This window comes from Homalodisca vitripennis, chromosome 2 (assembly GCF_021130785.1).
Source record: "Homalodisca vitripennis isolate AUS2020 chromosome 2, UT_GWSS_2.1, whole genome shotgun sequence".
Taxonomy (NCBI): domain Eukaryota; kingdom Metazoa; phylum Arthropoda; class Insecta; order Hemiptera; family Cicadellidae; genus Homalodisca; species Homalodisca vitripennis.
The window spans coordinates 179,372,047-179,392,514 of NC_060208.1; the positions used below are offsets into that span (position 1 = coordinate 179,372,047).

At 32.4% G+C, this 20,468-nt stretch overlaps 1 protein-coding gene across 3 annotated transcripts; it reads left to right on the plus strand.

Moving 5' to 3' along the window:
• Window positions 1-2,668: 2,668 nt before the first annotated feature.
• On the plus strand, window positions 2,669-18,856 carry LOC124355105 (tubulin polyglutamylase complex subunit 2). Of its 3 annotated transcripts, none has more exons than XM_046806060.1 (5): window positions 2,669-3,027; window positions 7,369-7,536; window positions 10,506-10,729; window positions 14,091-14,288; window positions 18,633-18,856. In XM_046806060.1, exons 2-5 carry the CDS (start codon window positions 7,425-7,427, stop codon window positions 18,774-18,776), a joined length of 678 nt encoding a protein of 225 aa, XP_046662016.1. In that variant the 5' UTR covers window positions 2,669-3,027; window positions 7,369-7,424; the 3' UTR covers window positions 18,777-18,856. The 3 variants fall into 3 exon arrangements, with proteins under 3 accessions (XP_046662016.1, XP_046662013.1, XP_046662015.1); XM_046806057.1 differs by lacking the exon at window positions 2,669-3,027 and adding an exon at window positions 3,191-3,477; XM_046806059.1 differs by lacking the exon at window positions 2,669-3,027 and adding an exon at window positions 3,200-3,477 and having other exon boundaries at window positions 10,524-10,729.
• Window positions 18,857-20,468: the final 1,612 nt, after the last annotated feature.

Genomic DNA, 20,468 nt, shown 5'->3' on the forward strand with positions numbered 1-20,468 from the left:
GCATACGTTTGATTAAATTGCTAACTTGCGACTACTATATTATTTAAATAGAAATCACATGCAATAGTTTGTTGTGAGAAATAAATTTAAAACCTGATAAGTTATTCAAGTCAAATGAATTGCCCCTTGCTCAACTAGGCATATACCTTGACAATATACGGTACATAATTGAATGATTAGGGCACTGAGAAGTTTGATAGGATAAAAAATAATGGGCTATTCTGACTGTAAAATTATTTATTTTTGTCGTTTCCATTTAAACAAAAGAGTGCAAGTTTAAAATATCCTTCGGGTTCTGACATGAACCGTTTAATTATAGTTTTCATTTCAATATCCGATAGTGACAATTACGTCATCTACATGTGTATGTTTATTTTTCGAAATTATTCTGCTTTATAAATAAAAGTATGTTTTTGGATTTGATTTCACACCTTTTTGAAAATAATTGTAAATATTAATAAAGATGTCTAAACCTCTAACTTGACGAAATGAATATGTCCCGTGCAAGTAAGCATAGTTGTAATAATTATATTACTTCGATATTTATAATTATTTATGTCGCGATCAAAATAGATTAAAGACAGAATATTTTTTAACAACATTTTATGTATTTACGACCTGTTCGATTTGAGAAGAACAATAAGTAAATATCACATACAGAAACAGCATTGGCAATTAAAATTGAGTTAGATGTTAACCACTGTTAGCACTAACATAATTGATTCAAGAACCTAAATGGTAGATCCAGGATGGTAGTTCGGTGGAGTCTGTACACATGTTTAGAATTATCAAGTAGATTTACCGCAAGGTGGTTTGGATGATATTCTAATCTTGAAAGATAAATGCGACTGAATTTGGTTATTTCTTCTTTGACTGTTGAGATGTTCAAATCTTGTAGCGTTTTATTGGATATATACCATGGCGCTTTTGCAATATTTCTTAACAATTTTGATGGATACCGTTGTAGTATCTCCAGATTTGAGTTGCTTGCTGTGCCCCATAACTGCACAACATATGTCCATACAAGTTTTAGGATAGTTTTATATAATAGTATCTTGTTCTTCAAACTAAGTTTTGATTTAGATCAGAATAGCCAATATATTTGATTTGTTTTTAAATTAATTTAACTGTTGTCTCTTTGTCCAAATGTGGGATTTCCATGTAAGCTTTCTGTCTAAGCGCATGCCCAGATAATTTACTTCAGTTACTAGGGATAAATGAACGTTATTCAATGTACAGTAACTGGAGGACAAGAATTTTGATTTAACATACTAAACGTTATGTGAGCTGGTTTATTTTCGTTAATTTTAATTCTCCATGTCTTAACCCAATTAGAAATTGCATCTAAGCTCTGTTGTAAGTAATGAGATGCCCGAACACAGTCTTTGTGGTCTGACAAAATTGCAGTATCATCTGCGAAAGTTACAATTTGAGTATGTTCATTTTCTGGGAGGTTAGCGGTATATAGTAAGTATAAAAATGGACCAAGTACACTTCCTTGAGGAACTCCGGATTCTATTGCATGCAGCTGAGTAAGAACATCATGGTATTTTATTTGAAAAGATCGGCTTGAAAGATACAATTTTAGTATTGAAAAAAAAAAAAAAAAAAAAAAAAAAAACAGAGTGAGGCAAAAACTTCTGGTATAATAGACCAGTATGCCACACCTTATCAAACGCTTGACTGACATCTAAAAAGGTAGCCGAACAATAACTTTTATTTTCTAAGCACTCCCGTACCCTTTTAACTATTCAATGGACTTGTTGTATTGTGCCATGTTTTCGCCTAAACCCAAATTGATGAGCAGGTACTACAGAATCTTAATCGATTACTGATTGTAATCTTCTCAGAATAAGCTTTTCAAATAGTTTTGAAATAATAGGCAAGAGGCTTATTGGTCTGTACGAGGTCAGCTGGGTGAGGGGCTTCCCTGGCTTTGGGATGACAATTAGCTGGGCTCTTTTAAATTGAACGGGTATAATATGTTCTAGTCTCAGCATGGCGTTAAATAAGAACGTTAAGAATATAATAGCTTTTCTTGGAAGTTCTTTAAGTATTTTTCCAGTAATAGAGTCGTAGCCAGGAGACTTATGAGGATTGGGATTGTGAGTTATAACTGAACGAACTTCAGATGGTTTGAATTTTCGGTTTTAAAATAGGGGAAATGGATATCTTGGGTTGCTTAATTCTTTTATTTACTTTCCATAATGAATAGTCTGAAGTTTCGGTTGCTGAGAGAGACTGAGTATACTCTTTAAACCACTGGTTTTTAATATTAAACTATAATCTTTTCAGATGTTTAGCTGCCCTGTTGAAGTTTGCCTTATCATTTGGATTTCTACTGTTTTGCCGTATTCTTCTTAATCTTCTTTTCTCAGCGATTTGTTTCTTGATATAGTTCGGGTAATATAATCCAGTCTTGTCAACTTTTGAAGAACGTTGTGAGGGTGTAGCCACTTTGGCAGAACATTGCAAACAGTCAATAAAGTAGTCTGTTTCTGTTTATTGTAACCTCAACACTTTTCAACGAAATGTTCAAATTCAAATTTTCATTTAATGAATCACGAAATCGAATCCAGTCAGTAAATTTGTTATGTAACATTTGACTTTACTTTTTTTTATTACTTCTGTGCTTAAATTAAGTACAAGTGGCGAATGATCAGAAGATAGATCAAGGCAGGATTTGATATCTGTGTAGTTTTGGTTAACAACCTTGTGTAACAAAAAAATCTAACAAATATGGAATTTTCCTCATATCAGATGGCCAGTATTTATGTTTACCCGAAGAAAGTTGTAATGATTATCATTTAGAACCTTTAATAGTTGTCGTCCTCTAGGATTGGCCAAACGAGAACCCCATTCTGGGTGTTTCGCGTTGTAATCACCTCCTGCTATAAATTTGTTTCCCAATGTAGTGAAAAACTGTTCAAACTTTTGTTTGGTTATAAAATGTCTGGGGGAACAATAAATTGGTGAACATGAAATAGGGCCTAACCAATCTTCAAGAACAATGCTGGAAGCTTGAAGGTGATTCTCTCTAAAGCTGGGTAGTTCATAATGTTTAATTGTGTCTTTTAAAATTAAACACAACTTAAATTTTAAGTTAATGTTAAAATTGCACTACCGCCATAAAGCCAGAATGGAGAGATTTCTTTTCTAAAACATAGGATGACTTGCCCAAGGAAGAAAAAAACACATGTCATAATGTCATTGAGGTTGGGAATACGTCGCCATGGTAACGGGATAAATAACGGATTAAGCTGTATCTGACACATATTTAAATTAAGTAAAGATTTTATATATATATTGACTTCTTCACATGCATTATTAACAATAATAACAACAAACATTTTACAATTATACATTTTGGTTTCTTAGTTCTAGCAGATCTATCGTTCCCAATGACTTTTGTTGTAGATGTGGTTTCAGAAGACTCTTTTTATGAAAATATTTGTCTTGGATTAACAAAACTTTTGGGTACGTATGCGTTGAAATTGTGTACTCGTCAAACTAGCCAGTAAAGCATATCTTAAAACTAAATCTATAGGAATGTAGCCTGTTTATTTTGGAATATTTCTTTCATAGCTATGAAACAACCCTAAAAGGTCTGATAAAGTACGGTACCTACTAATTTTCTAAATACAAGACACAAAGTTGCATTAAAATTTTATTATTAAGACTTTTATCAGATAAAGTGTTAGATAAAACATGAACATGATGATTCTGAGCTATTACTGTATCAAATTCGTCGATATATACAGGAAGCGCAGAATTATCTGCATTCGGTGCGGTGTTATCTCATATACCATCCCACTGGTTCAGTAATTGATGGATTTGGAAAGGCAAGCTTGGGTTGTATTTTACCTGTTCAAATGTCTTGAGTGGTCTGGGGATCGGGATGACTCAAAAACTTACTCATAACATGAATTTTTCAGCTAAGATCATTCAGAAAGCTTAAAAAAAAAAAAACAAATATATCCACCAAATTCCCCATCCACTTGGACGTTTTGAACATTCGGCTGATTCCTTAAGGGTAGTAATAATTAACAGTAAACCTCGCTAAGAGGTCGCGGCGTTTAGGATTAAGGTGCGTAAATTTTAAATCTATAACACTTGCTCCGGCATCAATTCATGTTTGCAGCGTCTAGTATTTTGTTTTCTTACCTTGATGTACTAGAAAGTTGTTGTAAGAGTACAAACCAGATTGAAATCAATAGCTCAGCATAACCAAAAAGAAATGTCAAAAAATGTTCACATGTAAGTTATAACTTTACAATTTACAAGAAATACAATTTACAATTACAATTAAACAAGCTAAAAAATTTTCTACTGTGTTGCAATATAACTCTAATAGTTTAATTAAAATCTTAACTGCACATTATTTTTGGTGATCCCCAATAAGGAATGTGACAACTGCTACCATGAAGTGTCAGCTGAAGGCATTTCTTAGTTATTTTTTTACACTGTTTGAGTTAACATATCTATTAGACTACCAGTGGTATAACTATAGAACATGGCTATTAAGGGAGACGAATCTGATTGAAGAGCACACCACACAAAGAGGTATGAAATAAATTTGAATGAATATAAATTTTAATAAATTATATAAGTCTACAAAATTTAACTGATGCATACCAAAGAAGTTGAATTGCTTTTATATATCAATTTTTAGGACCTTTCAGGGGTTCTATTCTCCCTTATAACTCATTTAGACTACTGTTTGAACAGTATAATTTATTACATATTACAGATATTTGTAAAAATAAACTCATGTTAGAGTTTTCCAACACTGGTTTGGAGAGTCACCTCTCTGTATATGCAGTTGAGTTTGCAAAATCTTACAAAAGAACAAAAATTGGAAACTTGATTATTTCTACCAACCCTTGGACGCTTATTTGTGTTCTGTGAGTGCACATGTGGGAACTCCTGTTACAACTCATGCTGAAATTTCTCACTGGTTAAAATTGAAAGTTAAATTGTTAATACAATTTGTAATATTAAAGGTTTCAATTACTTTGATTAAGGTTACACGAACCAAATGGTGTATTTCATTTTTAAATTTTACTGTTACGATACAGTTTTTAATAAGAAGTATATCAAATAGTTGCTGAATTTTAAATTTATGGAAATTTCTATTATTCATTAATGACCTTCCTTTTTAAGTGTCAGATGATGGGAATAAATTGTGTTTGTCTGCAGATTATACCACTCTATCACTAACATCTGATGGTTGAAGTAAAAGCTTATATAAAATCAAATGTATTTCTTCAATGGTTTTCTCAAAATCGTCTCACTGTAAATGATGACAAGACAAATTTAATTGAATTTCATATAAATTATAATATCATGCGCTCGTCTCTTTTCTTGTTTTATTGGTGATTCACTTATCCAGATTCTAAGTAAATCTGGATGTAAAAGAGTTAAAATGTTCTATGTCAAGACTAAAATTTAAGTGTTTAATTGACAAAGACATGGCTATTATATGGCTTTTGTAGCTATTTTAATAAAGAATTTCTCTCCTGAAAGTATCACTTAAATAATGAACATTTTCTTTGAGCAAGGACGAAGCCAGCAAGGGGTACGGGCCTCCAAAATTTTCAATTACCTTTTTAGTAAACTATTATTATTTATATAATTCAGTATTACTGAAGTGTGCTGCTGGAACATCGTTTTAAACAGCTGCTGGAACATCGTTTTAAACAAACGGGTCAAGAATTTTTTAAGGAACAAAATGCAGCCTTACTCTCTGTCAACTACGGGAAAATATCAGTTGTCTGGACCCTGCCCAAGATGTTTTCCTGGCTACGTTTTTGTCTTTGAGCTAGCTACCTGAAAGTGTTATCTACAAAATCAATTAAGAGCTAGCTGCACTGGTAACCATCCTGATTTTAGCCCCATAAGATCAATGTTAAACTTCAAACTCTTTTACAACCATATTTATAGTTGTAGAAGCATGCAAGATGTATCACTTAAAGACTGAGTAATACTCATCCAAAATTTTTTCATTTTCTAAATAGGTTTTAAAGGTTACTTAAAATAAATTTGAAACTTTTTTGTCCTTTATTTGGCTAAATATTAAAAAAACGTAGGTCTAAACCTCACAAGAAAAACTCAAAAAGGTTTTGATGCCAGCTCTACAGGTATGTTACAAATGGTTTTGTAGTAAGAGGAAAAAGCAAAGAAATTGTTAAGAAAAAGAACAACAAACAAAATGACCAAAAATCCTTACTGGTCAGAGACTCCATAGGTTGATACAGGAAGTCTTAAGCCTTCCTGAATTGTTCAAAGCATGGCGTGCTGAATTGTTTCTTGACGCTATGTCTTACCAGTCAGTTCAGACAAGAGAAGTGATAATGTGGAAATGTTTTATAAGTGGGTAAGAATATCTCAACTGACTGCTTTAACCTTCTTTACCCGTTTCATGTTCCTGTAGTTCCTAATACAACTACCCCAACTGGTGAGGAGCTTTAATAACAAATATTGAACTGGATATTCATCAGCGGATACTTTATCCATATGTGGTAAAAGCAGAAATTTATGCCCAAGACACTTTATAAAACACACGTTAACATAAAAGTGGATTTAATCACTACAGAAAGTTTGAGACACATTTTATATAAATAAGTTTTAATTAATTTAGGATTGGAGTAGTTTTATTATTCCAGGTACTTTCAGTTCAAAAATTTAAATTGTGAACCATGTACTATGTTAATTATGTTCATATTAAAACTCATCAAACATAATTCCAATTATTTCAGCTTGAGTTTTGCATTTGACTTATTTATAAAATTTTTAGTTTATTAATATATTAAACACTTTGACTAATCTCAATGCATACCATGTAAAATATAGAATACCGTAAGCAATTTTACAATTATATATTTATTTATATTTAATGTCAATCAATGGTTATTGACTTTAAAAACAATATGAATTTAGATGTTCCAATGAGTTAATTAAGACCAGTCTGCAACACAACTCTGCATCTTCTGTTGCTGAAATAATGCATAGAGTTCGTTTTTAATGTCTTCGTCGCCGATCTTTTATGGATCTCTTAAAACAGATGTGAACTCCAGATTCCAGCAGTCTTTCTGTACCAGAGTCAGATTTCATATGCTTAACTAAGTGAAAAGTAAAGTAGAGCTCAATACTCGCATAGGGATCAGTTAACAAAATTAACTATTGTTGCACTAAGTCCTGGTCAATAATAGTACTAGGCTTGATAGTTGGATTGCGTTGTGAGCAGTTGGTCCAGTGAGAATTCTTTGCTTATCTTTACTGTGGTTAACTCCCTCTACCCGTTTAACCTACTTGTTATTACAAACATCACATAGCCCTCTTCTAACGATAAAAAAACCTTCTGCTTAGAAAACACTCCTGGTGTACAAGGAATAGAACTTGAAAAACGGCTCCCCTGTGAGCGAATGCTGATCTCCTCGTGGGAGCAGAGACACTTGTGCTCCCTTCCAGAAGACTTGCGCCAGTTTTATTCATCAACTGATGGATTCAGGTTAATCTGGAACTATGAGTATGCAGGTACCCACATTTGTATTTGCATGTTTTCATGTATAGTTAAGTAATTAATCTGTATTTTTATTTACTCGTTGGTTTGAATTCTTACAGGATTTCTGGTCAGTATTTTATTCTCACTTTCTGTTTTATACACAGTGTAGGAGAAAGTATTACTTGTGTCGTATTTAAAATAAAATTGAATTTTGTCTTGCAATCAAAGAAAATATTTGCCTTGGAACCATTCCAATAAAATATTTTTTTTTTTTTTGTGAAATTACCCATTAGTCTATGTAAAACAGTTCATGGCACATGAGTTATTTCGATAAAGCTTGGTATGCAGGTGTAGGTAGTTAGAGAATACCCTGATATGTTCGCTTTCTTTGTTTAAATGTTATATTACGGGGTTTGATCCAAAAACTTATGTGTTCAGCCATAAAACCCAACACACTTTGAAAGCACATGCAACATAATTTTTGGATTAAATGTATTTTCAACATTTATAAACCATAAACAAAATAGCTTTTAACAAATTCATGTTTAAATTAATAAAATATTAAATTTTAACTTGTGTGTAAAATGCAATCAAAATTGTGATGACTATACAAATTGAATGACTCAAAAAATTTGCTATGTAATTCCAATTTAGAAATGCAACCATTAAAAGTTTCAAATAAAAAAATGTTTTTTGACACCTTCACCGAGGTTCTATACTGAATGAGACCTGCTACTTTTGATATTATTTTACAAGGTATCTTCTGCAGTCAGTGTTTTAACCCACTACTCCCAATAAAACATAATATGCATAAAAAAAACAAGCTTTTATCTAAAGTACAAGGTATTGAATTATAAAATAATGTATGAACATTTGACCAAATGGACTATTAAGTAGACATGGCTTGTCACACCTTTATAATACTTCTCTTATAAAATAATATTTTTAATTTCCTCAAATTCCAATTGAAAGCCCAGAGATGTAAATATCATTCTAATCTAGAATTTTTAAAACCTGGAAACATATGTAATTCTGTGGAAACAATGAAACAATTTCCTGTATGTGAAAACGGAAAGTTTTAAGCATACTCTAGCATTATTTAACTTTTTAAATTGTTAATTTTTGGAAATGAAAAGATTGAAGAAGCAGCTAACTATCTTCATTTTATAACCAAGTATGTATCAAAAGTTTAGTACTCATAGCTTCGTCCTATCAGACAAAAAAAAAAAAAAAAATAAATAAAACTGGGTTATCCAATGATGAATTGTACACGAGGTAGTACTAAAGTTTCTTGCTTGGCTTTTTCAATCAATCATTTCCAGCTTTCTTTTTATATCTATGATACACTTTCCACTAAAATTTCGAGAAAGAACATCCTTAGGCAGAGTAACTCATTATTAAATTACTGGTTACCAAAACTCAAATCTCTTCTTTTCATTAGAGCTTATAAAAGGACTTACATGTTTGATATTTTGTCAACAGAGCGTCAAAATGTTAACTATGAGGAACTCAGATACAGGTTTGTGTGAACAGTTTAAAGGAATGAGTAATCAACAGAGAACATGTACTGCAAGCTAATGATTAGAATTTGAATTCTGTGTTATCTTAAAGCACTTGACTTATCTATAACTCCCTTTATAATAAAGCTATAAAAAATAAAAATAAATTAATTATGAATTAATTAATTTACATTAGTGTTCATTTTAGCTGCAATAGCTATCCCTCATAAAAATACCAATTGATTGTATCACCCTGCAAGGATAAAGCTTTTTATTTATATAGTCGACATAATTCTTGATTATAATTTACTGATATAGTACTGTTTCTTTTAAAACATTGTTTGTACTTTAGGAGTAAGCACAGGTAATAAGCATATTAACATATTTTAATGCTGTATGTTTATATTTAACATGACTATCATCATATTATTAGTGCATTCCCGAAAATTACAAAAGTAACCAGCTTGAAGAATGAGTTTGAGTTAAGTGCATATCTTTTCATTTTCAGCAATTTTTTGCTAGTGCATAGTTAGTCAAACATTTATCATATTTGTAATAAAACTAACAATGTAAATAATATACAGGGTGTAATTTTTTAACTCGCATCTTTATTTACAAAAAAAAAAAAACTGAAAGATATGAATACAGAGTTTGCAATAACATCTACTTTTGTGGATAATATTGCTTATTAGGTCAGTTCCCCTCCCTACTTCCACCCTAAATTAAAAAAATATCTATAGAATTCCCCAATGTGACATATTAAGTTAAAGGCGATTAAAAGAGAAACAATTTGGTGAAAACAAATATTTAATTGTATAATTTGTTTTTTAAATCTTAGGACGTTTTTAAATGACTTATCAAAATAAATCTTTACTTTCAGCAAAACGTCTCTCTTTTAAAGACATTTAATTCAATATTTCACGTTGGATATTTATTTTTTAACTTTGGAGTGGGTGAAAAAGAGGGGTAAATGTTTGCCAAAACTCTGTATGTATATCTTTTTTATTTTTTTTAAAGAGGCAAGTTTAAAAAAAAACTCTTTAAAACATTGATCGTATAGGCTAGTTATGAAACAATAAGTATATCCTGGCACCCTCAAGCAAAACTCTGATTAGCCAATACACCAATTTGTGATAACATGTTGAAATTATTCTAGAATCTGAGGCCAGCGCTCATGATGGATGTCTGAACTACGCCAGAAAAAAATAATGCATGATCCTGTAATATATGGTTCAGCAGCAGTGATTACACATTAATAACTCTTAAATTAATAATTTTATAGAGGAAAAGAAAATGTAACACTCCTTCATTGTCTTCTATTAGAATTCCGTTTCACCTGCATGATGACTCTACATATATTACTTTTACAGTTCTATGCATTTTATTAGAATATTTTTTCTAATTAATCAATAATTTTGTTGAAAAGTTATAACATTTAACAAAATTATAGGCAACACAATATTATCATCTCAATAACATAATTTTGTTTACAAAACTTTTAGCTCTGGATGAAATTTTAGGCGAAGTGCTTCCTATCGGGAACTTGAGAATCAACTCCATAGCAGAACTGAAGCGTTTGGCAGGTGTGAAGAGTTCTGGTGACGCTGAGTGTCCAAATTTACTTGACATTGAAATATGCAATCAATCCGAGCCTCGGTCCACAAAGCCTAATTTTGGATCAAAATGCAAAGTATTCGAATTGGATCCATGTCAAAATGTGGCAAAGGTACACACGTTTAAATATTATAGTTCACAATAATTTTGCAAAGTAATTACATTGATGTCTCAGAAACAAATCAACATTGTTTCAATTTGCTTTGTATGTTTACCACTACTGTTTTTGGCTCATTGAGTGGTAGTTATTAGTCTTCTGCAGTCCTGATGACAGCAATTAAATTTGGTAAAAATGTAAGTGTTTGGTTTAACCTCTGGAACATTTTGTCTATTTATCATACAACGATGAAATAATGTATAACACTGTTTGAAAGAATTAAATTTATTAAATTTTACTAATAATTTAAAATACAGAATACACCATTATCAGGAGGAAGGTATTGGAGTAAACATTGCCCTAATGAGCTATTTACACCTTTTTTTGGTAGTCAATAGTATTACTTACAAGGAAAAAATAGCAGTATATTTCAATAATATTGACATAAAAATAATAAATACAATATAATGCTGATATGTGTTTATATTATTTTCCATACATAAATAAAAAATATAGTTTTCAAGGTAACAAATTTATTGTTTACACAGAATAAAAAGTTTCATCAACTTAAAAACCTTTGACTGCACACATGTTAAAAATATAACATTTTGGTTTAGTTAATCGTTTAATTATAGTAATTTATAACTGCAGTTTACTAGTAATTTATGATTGAACAATAATTTCAATGTGCAGTGACTTTAATACAATATTCATAATAACCATGCACTACGTTTTGAAATTCTCAATCACATGTTTTCAAGTTTTACCATTAAACACAATAGATATAATTAAATAAAACAAACTCTTTTATCAAAGTGACAGTCTGAACAATTCCAAAATCTCACTGCGTTTTTTCTGTTACACCACTCAGTTAATTGGTAACTCAGAAAAATCACTAAGTAAATGACAAAAAGAATCTGTGTTAAAATACAGATGAGTGAGATGACTCATACAGGTAATTGGATGGCATGGGTGATACCTCCAGCTGCTTTAACAAGGGCTGAGTACCAGACTGTACATTGAAAATTCTTAATTGCATCTAAAAGACAGCATGGAACAATCTTAAGATACCCATTTAGAAACCAAATAATTTGTGCAGGTATTGCCTGTTTACCTTTTGCCATAAAACATAACTCTTCCAGTTCAAACTATTTTTAGGCTTTCCTGAGCACAAATAGCTCTTCAACAATGAACACCCATATCTATTTTTTTAATTGGGAAAGATGAATACTCAAAATTTTCAAGAGCTTTATAGACATAAGGATCAGATATAAGGAATCTGGGTTATCTGAATCCCTTGAATAGGAATATCCAAATTGTTACTTCCTTCATAGGGTTGACTGTAACAGAGAGCCTTGGGAATGAACTGAATCCCTTGAGTAAGAATATCCAAATTGTTATTTCCTTCATAGGGTTGACTGTAACAGAGAGCCTTGGGAATGAACTGAATCCCTTGAGTAGGAATCATAGATTACAATAAGACCAAATAGATGGGCTATGCCTATCTTGCCAACATTGGGGCAGGTGAAGCCAGGTCCGCCATGTTGTCGTGGGATAGAAACTCAAAACTACGTTCCGATTAGTGTAAAAATTCAGTTCTCCCGTTTCAATCAACTCGTGATTTACCCTACTTAGAATAAAGAAAATACTTTGAAACTTTGTATGAGTGAAGTCAATAAGCTATGGATGCCTGTGGTATCATTCAAATGTTCAAAAAAATTAGTTTTGCAATTTAAATAATTAATTAAAGTCGAGAATTATGTTTACATTTTAAAACTTGACATAAAAAACGTTAGTCGGCTGCTACTTTTGCCGTTTTTTGGTCAGGCAAGTTTAAAAAACGGTGGAAAATGTTGTTGAATAGTTGAAGTTTTCAGAACATATTTTCTTTTTTAATTAGCTCTTATGGTTTGGCCAGAAAGTTATTGTTTGTGAGCCGTTAGTTTACGACGAGTGCCACGACCGCTTGGAGCTCAACGCTCCGTGCCGGGTCATCTGTTTCCTCGTATCGTACATTATAGCATATTATAAAAAGTGAGTAGAACACCCTTTATTTGTACTTTTTTACAGTAATTACTTCAAATAAAATCACATAAGTTATGTAATTAAGGAAGGAATTCAATCTGAGTCAATACTCTAAACTAAGAATAACTAAGAGTTTATTTGCTATTTATTTTTTGCATATATATACTATAATATGAGCAAAGTTTGTATATGCGGGTAAATTATTAGATGAGGGAAACATGACTTTAAACCTTATAATCCTTCAGCTCAAAATATCCCAAAATACAATATCTAAAGTTTGTTTTACATAATTATTGTAACAAAGTGTATAAAGGTTTAATAAAATATTTTGTTAAGTCTGTAAACATTTATTATACAATTAGTAAGGCAATAAGTAAGATTTACAGATGAATTATAATAAAGTATGGAAAATTACTTAAATGTACAATAAAATATAGTTTCAACTTTACAACTCAGTTAATTAATTGTAACTAATCTGTAATACTCAGTCGAGAAGAGGAGGAGGTTTTAAGTCATATATTATAAATACGGGACTGAAAGTTATTGTTTGTGAGCCGTTAGTTTACGACAATATAACACAAGGTCCAATTAGTTTATTGACCTTCGTTTATTGACGCTTTATCAAACAGTCCGAATTCTGAAAAAATTGATCCTGAAGGAACAATCTTCTGGTTGAAAGTTTAATTTTTCCTTTTTAGTGAAGCATCCAAAAGCAACACATGATATAGGCATTGTGTGTGTTTGTGAAGACAACATCATCCACAACAAAAACAAGTTAAACAAGAGTAAACAACAAGATGTTTAGCAACACGCCGGAAGCACACGCGTCAGTAAGCGGAGTGTATGGTGACTACAGTAAGCTCGACAAGGGCGAAGTGAAGAGCGGGGGTGCAAGGCGACGCTCCTCAGTAGGGTGACTCACGCCCGCGCCGCCATATTGTTGAGTATTAGCCGCTCCGCAGTGGCTTCACCTGCGAGCACCCGATGTCCTATCTATTGGTCTTATTGTAATCTATGGTAGGAATTTCCAAATTGTTATTTCCTTCATAGGGTTGACAGAGAGCCTTGGGAACGAACTGACTCCAGTTTAGGCTATGATGCCTATAGTCATGAAACTAAAACACTCTTTACCAAGAACAGTTGCCAGCCTTCAACTAGATGGCATGCTTAAGCAAGACTAATCTGCATGCAGACTGTGGAAACTGAAACTATCACATGCTCTATTTCTTTTTCTTAATTTTAGAATATTGTATTACCTTGTTGAAATTTAGTATTGGTTAATATATTGAGTATATTAAGGATGGAATTCATGTTATTGAAATTAGTTACTATTAATTTGTTATTTTTGTAGGTATGCCTGGTCTACATGGAGAAGCCAGAAGGGGATACAAGAAAGGAAGAACCTAAGATCTGGTTGCTCGACCGCAGCTATGAGTGGCACTTTCTGGCCGATACTTTTACTCAGTACTTCCGCATGATGCTCGTACATCAGGGTCTGCCCCAATGGCAGTTTCGGTTCACTCCAATGGGGCTAACACCTTGGGCGGAGGTGACTTTTATCAATTGAATTGGCTGTCCTAATCCATTAATAGACTGCAATGTTAGATTAAGTTAAACATTTTCTTTATTTCAGCAATATTAACACCCTCAGTTATTTTTATGCAGTTTGTTATACTTTAGTTGGATGTGTATGTATTAGTTGGGTATTACTCACTAGATGTTCCTGATGCCCGTTTCCTTTGGTAAGTGAGAAGTTTCATCGTTTCTGCTGGCTAGATTGCAGTAACATGTGCTGAATACCAAAAGCAATATCATATTTACATTGTACAATTATGTAATTATTTTCATCTAATTTTTATCAATTGTATCCAGGGACACAGGACATTTTAGGGTACTATGTCACCACTAACAACAATTACAGAGTATTTTTGTTATAAAAATTCTACTTGGTCTTCATAGAAGAATGTAACATGAAACATTTAACCTACAAAGCAACATTTATGAAATATTCCCTATAATTAAATCAACCAAGTCTACTTGACATGGAAGTATGTGTTATTCTGGTTGGATGTAGATCTATTCTATACATTATTGAATAGATAGTTGAGTGTTGTCTTTTTTTTGTTCATGCAGTCTACATTAATGTTACCAATGAGGATAGTAGAATGTTTCTTTGATTCAATTTCTTGAAGGGCTTCAGATATTATTACCTGTTCTATAAACTCCTGTGATAAAGAGGGATGAATTACTCAGTTTAGTCTTCATTGCTACTACTTCACAATATTTCATCAGAGATGTTTTGTTGTCAATAACCTCTGCTTTGTTTTCAAGTTCATCTTTAACATAAAGCGAAACAACCCCTTTCGCATGCAGCTTCCTGCAGTATGCTGTCAGTATAAACATCTTATGAGACTTGTGTTCATGATCTCTTTCTTATGTCCATGTTCTGTTAGGATTACAATGTCTGGTTTCAATGAATCCAAAAGTGTTTTTAGTCTGTCAATTTTATTAAATATTCTGTCTACATTTTCATGGAATGTTGTCAGAGGAAGCTTATTTTTAGGTCATTTTCACTGGATTCCAGCCTAGTTTTTTGCAGTATAAATTTAGGTATTTGTATTTTGTCTCTAAATAAACAGCTGCTTGTCTCAGGAGTTGATGGGCTATGTTGGGAGGTGGTGTTAGGCTTGTGGTGGTTAAGTCAAACAGGATTGTCATAGTAGCCAGCCTGGCTGGACCGTTAGAGCAGTGGTTAGAAATATTTTTATAAAAGTCTATGCGGTTGATAAAAAATTGGTCTGTCTTCTTTTTTATAACAAATTTTAGAATTAAATTATAACGAATTTTTGGCCACAGGATTTTCTGATTCCTGGAATCATCATAATGTAGTTGGTTTTGCTTCAGACGTTACTTAAAGTGCTGTTCAGTTTTTGGTTGCAGATATGGATGATCCTGAAGCCATAATTTAATTGGTTCTCAGAGTTAATCAAGGAGCTACTCAGTTTAAGTCCACCAAAATTATCTAAAGTAATTTTAATCTTCAAACAGGGTGATCAAGGTGAGGTAACAAACTACTGCCCAATCTCACAAGTTTCAACATTTTCAAAAGTTATTAAAACAATAGTACTTACACGCCTTTTAAACTGTCTGACACTTTATAACCTGTTGCTCACTCAACCAAAAATCGATTAACATCTGCAGCTCTTATTAGTTTTATTAAACACATCATCGACCAAGTAGAAGCTAAAAATACAACTACAGCAATATTTTTGGATTTTAGTAAAGCGTTTGACACCCTTGACCATGAACAACTGTTAAAAATTGAATACAATGGGAGTACATGGCACTGAGGCTAAATGGTTCACAAGTTACCTGACCAACAGAGAACAGGTAGTTGAAATCCGGCAAACCCAAAATAACAAGATTGTACAAGTTACATCTAATCCACTTACAGTTCTGAGGGGTGTTCCACAAGGATCAGTCCTGGGTCTGGTTCTTTTTACTTTATTTATTAACGATCTACCCAAGTACCTAAACGAATTTGCCATAAAACATGTATGCTGACAACATGGTTTTGCTCCTTTCTGATAAACCGTCAGAAAACCTAGAGATTAGATTATTTACAGCAATGAATATGGCCACCAAATCGACCTGGTGGTTAATGAAGCTAACGCTCAGAAACTTGTATTCGAAATAAGGAAGGCAAAAATCTGTGCACTTGCCTAAAGTCCAAAAGTAGCAGAGGCAAAGTATTTGGGACTGACAATAGATGAAGACCTCAAATAGACATCTCAAATTGACATCCTGTATAGGAAATTAAGTACTGGCTTGTATAACTTTAATAGAATAAAAACAGTCACTGATATAGCATCAGCCAAAACAGCTTACTAAGCCTTATTTGAATATAACCTCCGCTATGGCCTCCTCGTCTGGTGTGGTTCTCCCAAAAGAAATCTTCAGCGCATACTGGTGGCCCAGAAAAAAGCAGTAAAAGTACTTTAGAAGAGAGGAAACTGACAATTGACTGGACTTAGACCTTTTGTGAATTACTATTATACCAGTTATAAATTTTTCTCTCTGAAAATGTATTTTAACTTTAGTTCTTTTCAATTAACACAGTTTCAATTCTTAAAGAATTTATAAATGAAGAATTTGTTCATTGTCTACGACCACAGGTGTGTGTGAAACTTATTTCTTGATATAAGTCATGTTTATTGATAAGAGTTATTGTTAACACGTTCGCTGCGGCAAGAGCGGCCAATGATGTACCCGATATGCGGCAAAATTCGAACTTGCGATTTTCGTTGAATTATTTTGGTTTGATGCGCTATAAAATAATAATATTCGATTATATTACGTTCGTAATCATCGGGACTGTCCGGACAGTGGCCCGCATTTTTGGCATGGCATCATTTATATTAACATATGACAGGGCTATATAAAATTTAACTATAACTTACCAAATGTGTTGTGCGATGTCCAAAAGTAGCAAGAATACTTCAATCGACTTTGATATGCATCAGGTTCCGTTGCTAGACAACGCTACTGTCCGGACAGTAGTCCCGCACATAGCGTAAAACACCCACAGAGCCCGCGGTGCAGATCGCTGCCGTGTGCTGTCCGCACAGTAAAACAAATAAAAGTATCGTTTGAATGAATTTACTAAGGAAACAATACATACTGTATACAACAAAGCAAAATATGTGTATATTGTGTACAAGAGAAATATTGACACCACACATATAGATAAAATCGCAATACCGGTAAAAGATTACCTTACTTTTAATTTAGTAGTAATAACCTATCCAATTTGTAAACAAGCCTAGCTGCTAATACGTATACTCACGAAAACAATAACACAAGGGAAAAGAAATTAGGAACATGTGTTTTATTGTTTTTCTACTGGTTCATAATAGCAATAAACATGTGAAATTTCAGCTGTTTCGCTGGCACTGTCGGGACAGTAGGCCCGCATTTCCAGGACGAACTGACGTATCAGAAAGTAAGTATACTTCATCTAGAACAAGCTTGAAAAGTTCTAGACAATTCCCGCAAGATCGCAGCACGTGACAAGCGAAACGAATAAGCAATGCATTGTGCGTATCGGCACTGTCCGGACAGTGCCTCACAGTGTTGGCGAGGGTCACGGGACTGTCCGGACAATGGCCCGCAGCGAACGTGTTAAAGAAACTTACAGTACTTCCAAAATGTTGTTTGTAGAAGTCCAGGTAAGTCCTTAGTCTTGTTAACACTATAATATTAACTTTTAATGGACACTAAAAATACTGTGTATCGTTTGTCCGCCATGGTGGATCTGGATCTCTTATTATAATTGATCTATGGTGAGCCTGGGTGTAAAGCATTAAGGCAATTGAATTGATACTGTTTAGAAGAAGTTAAACTTGTTGGGATGGATAGGAGAAATTTTGAATTCCTCCCAATTAGTTTGTCATTTTCTTTGTAATAGTCTTGTTTAAATTCAGAGTATAAACCAAAATCTCCTTTACATAATTCTTATTGCTTGAAGAATTTTTAACAGGATAAAAAAATTATAACTATCTGCTTATTCCTCACTCTACATATCCTGAGTAGGGAAGAGATATTTGTGTTAATTTCACTTTGTTGATATTTATTATATTCTGTATATAAGCATAACACAGGTTTGACACATTGATTCTTGTATACAGCCAAGGAGTGAGTAGTTGAGTATTAAATAATATGGAAATACGTGGTATATTTATTTAATATATCCACAAAAATAGGCACGATAGATTTACAGTACCTTGTGTTGGTTGTTAGCAATATTTCAAGTTTTGGTATGTGTTATTGACATGTGTTGTAAACAGACATGTTAGGATACGATTAACCAACAAATAACTGAAATCTGTTTTAGCAAATGATGTTTATGATTTGTCCACATCTTCTGGCAGAGCAAGAAGTCAAGAGTCCGAGATTCGATCCATCACTAAATCAAATTGATCCAAGTATATTTAAAACCAGAAACAAAAGCTCCAAACAGAAGAAGGGTGACAAATAAGTATTTAGTGGAAGGTATACTATCCTTTTTCAAAATAATGATTTATGATAATGAAAATAAAAATCATATTTGTAACCTTGTGCGGTTGTCAATTCTTTTTTGTATCGAACCTCATTACCCTTTTGACAACACACACACATTTTTTTTTTTTAAATGGCCATATTTTTAACAGTTACATTAAAAAATTGATACAGTTGTTATGAATGGTAGCAAAACTTAAATTAAAGTAGCATATCTAATATTTGTTGATGGATGGCATGAAATTTTGTATGATGAGAATGCCTTCTTGCCATGATCAAGAAGATATGTTAAAAAGTGTGTATTTACAGCCATTACAATGTACTTAGTATGTTTTCGTTCCATAGTTTATTTTGCCTATTTTCTCGATAAAGAAGGCAAAATAAACAATGGAACAAAAACTCATAATATATACATATATATAAAAAAGCTCTGAGAAGCCTACACCTGTCAAAATACAAACTAAGATGTTATAACAGTCTTTAAATGTATAGTAAAAGTTAGATTTCTTTGTCTTTTATATTTGCACTGCTAGCAGTTGCAGTTGCATGTGTGTGACCACTGCTGGTTAGAGTGAATTGTATTTCTGACACCAATGTTGAGTTTGCCTTGTTGCAACAATCTAGAAAATATGCCAAAAAGTGTATATTTATGGGCATTGTAATTTACTTTGTGCCATAGATGATTTTGTTTTGTTTCCCGATACAAGGATATTATACAACAAAATATTTGTCACATGTAGAACACGCCTGCTTCTGTCAAAAGGGTTTTATAAAAGATTTTGAGTGTATAGTCAAAGTTAGATAGTGCTTTGTCTTTTATACTTAATATTTGCTAAACATGTACAGTTAAAAGTACATTAACAATGGCACTATTTACGGTTTTGTTTCTTTATAAACTGAACAAAATTGTAAATATTTAGAAAATTTAGAGCTGGAATTGGTACATTAGTTCAAAAGCACAGTCTAGTGAACTCTCATCTAGCATAGTTCTTGCCGACTACTTCATAGGATGTCTTCGGAGTCAAATTCTGACCATCTTATGTTTTAGGACATTTTCTAAGGTAAATGAATACTTACTAATTGCTGAAATTTCAAAACAGTGTGAAAACTAATGATTAATTCTTAGAGAAAATATTGCACTTGTTCTGTATTTAACTGTATTTAAAATAGTGGTTAAATTAATTTAAAATATGGTTGTGCTGTCATAAAATAATGTTTACACAGAACAGTTGATTACGTTTGACAGGCTCTTTCAATTAATATTTCACATCTTTAGAGACCAAGATGGGTTTGTTTGCTACATAGACCAGTGGGGCATAGCCTGGAGGAATTTTTGAAATAAGAATAGGCTTTATTCATCCCAGGAACTGTAAGAATGCCCATGTAAAATTTCAGTACAATCGGTTGAATAGTTTATGTGTGAAAGCAAAACAAACAAACAAAGGCACATTCACATTTATAATATTAATAGGATTTTTTAGAATAAATTACACAAGGTAATTTATTTTTATAGAATATTTATGTTTTAATAAGTTAAACTTGGTCTATGAAAGAATTTAGCCTTGAAAAACAAAACTACAAGTTGTACTAATTTACTGTCTTAAAACTTTGTGTTGCAATATATTAATGATTAAATAGTGTTTACAAAAAGGGTTAATAAATTGCAACATAA

Coding starts and splice junctions, on each gene's coding strand:
- LOC124355105 (XM_046806057.1), top strand. CDS start 3,402: ATGACTTTTGTTGTAGATGTGGTTTCAGAAGACTCTTTTTATGAAAAT. Junction 10,730..14,090: donor CATGTCAAAATGTGGCAAAG/GTACACACGTTT, acceptor TTATTTTTGTAG/GTATGCCTGGTCTACATGGA. Junction 14,289..18,632: donor GGCTAACACCTTGGGCGGAG/GTGACTTTTATC, acceptor AATCTGTTTTAG/CAAATGATGTTTATGATTTG.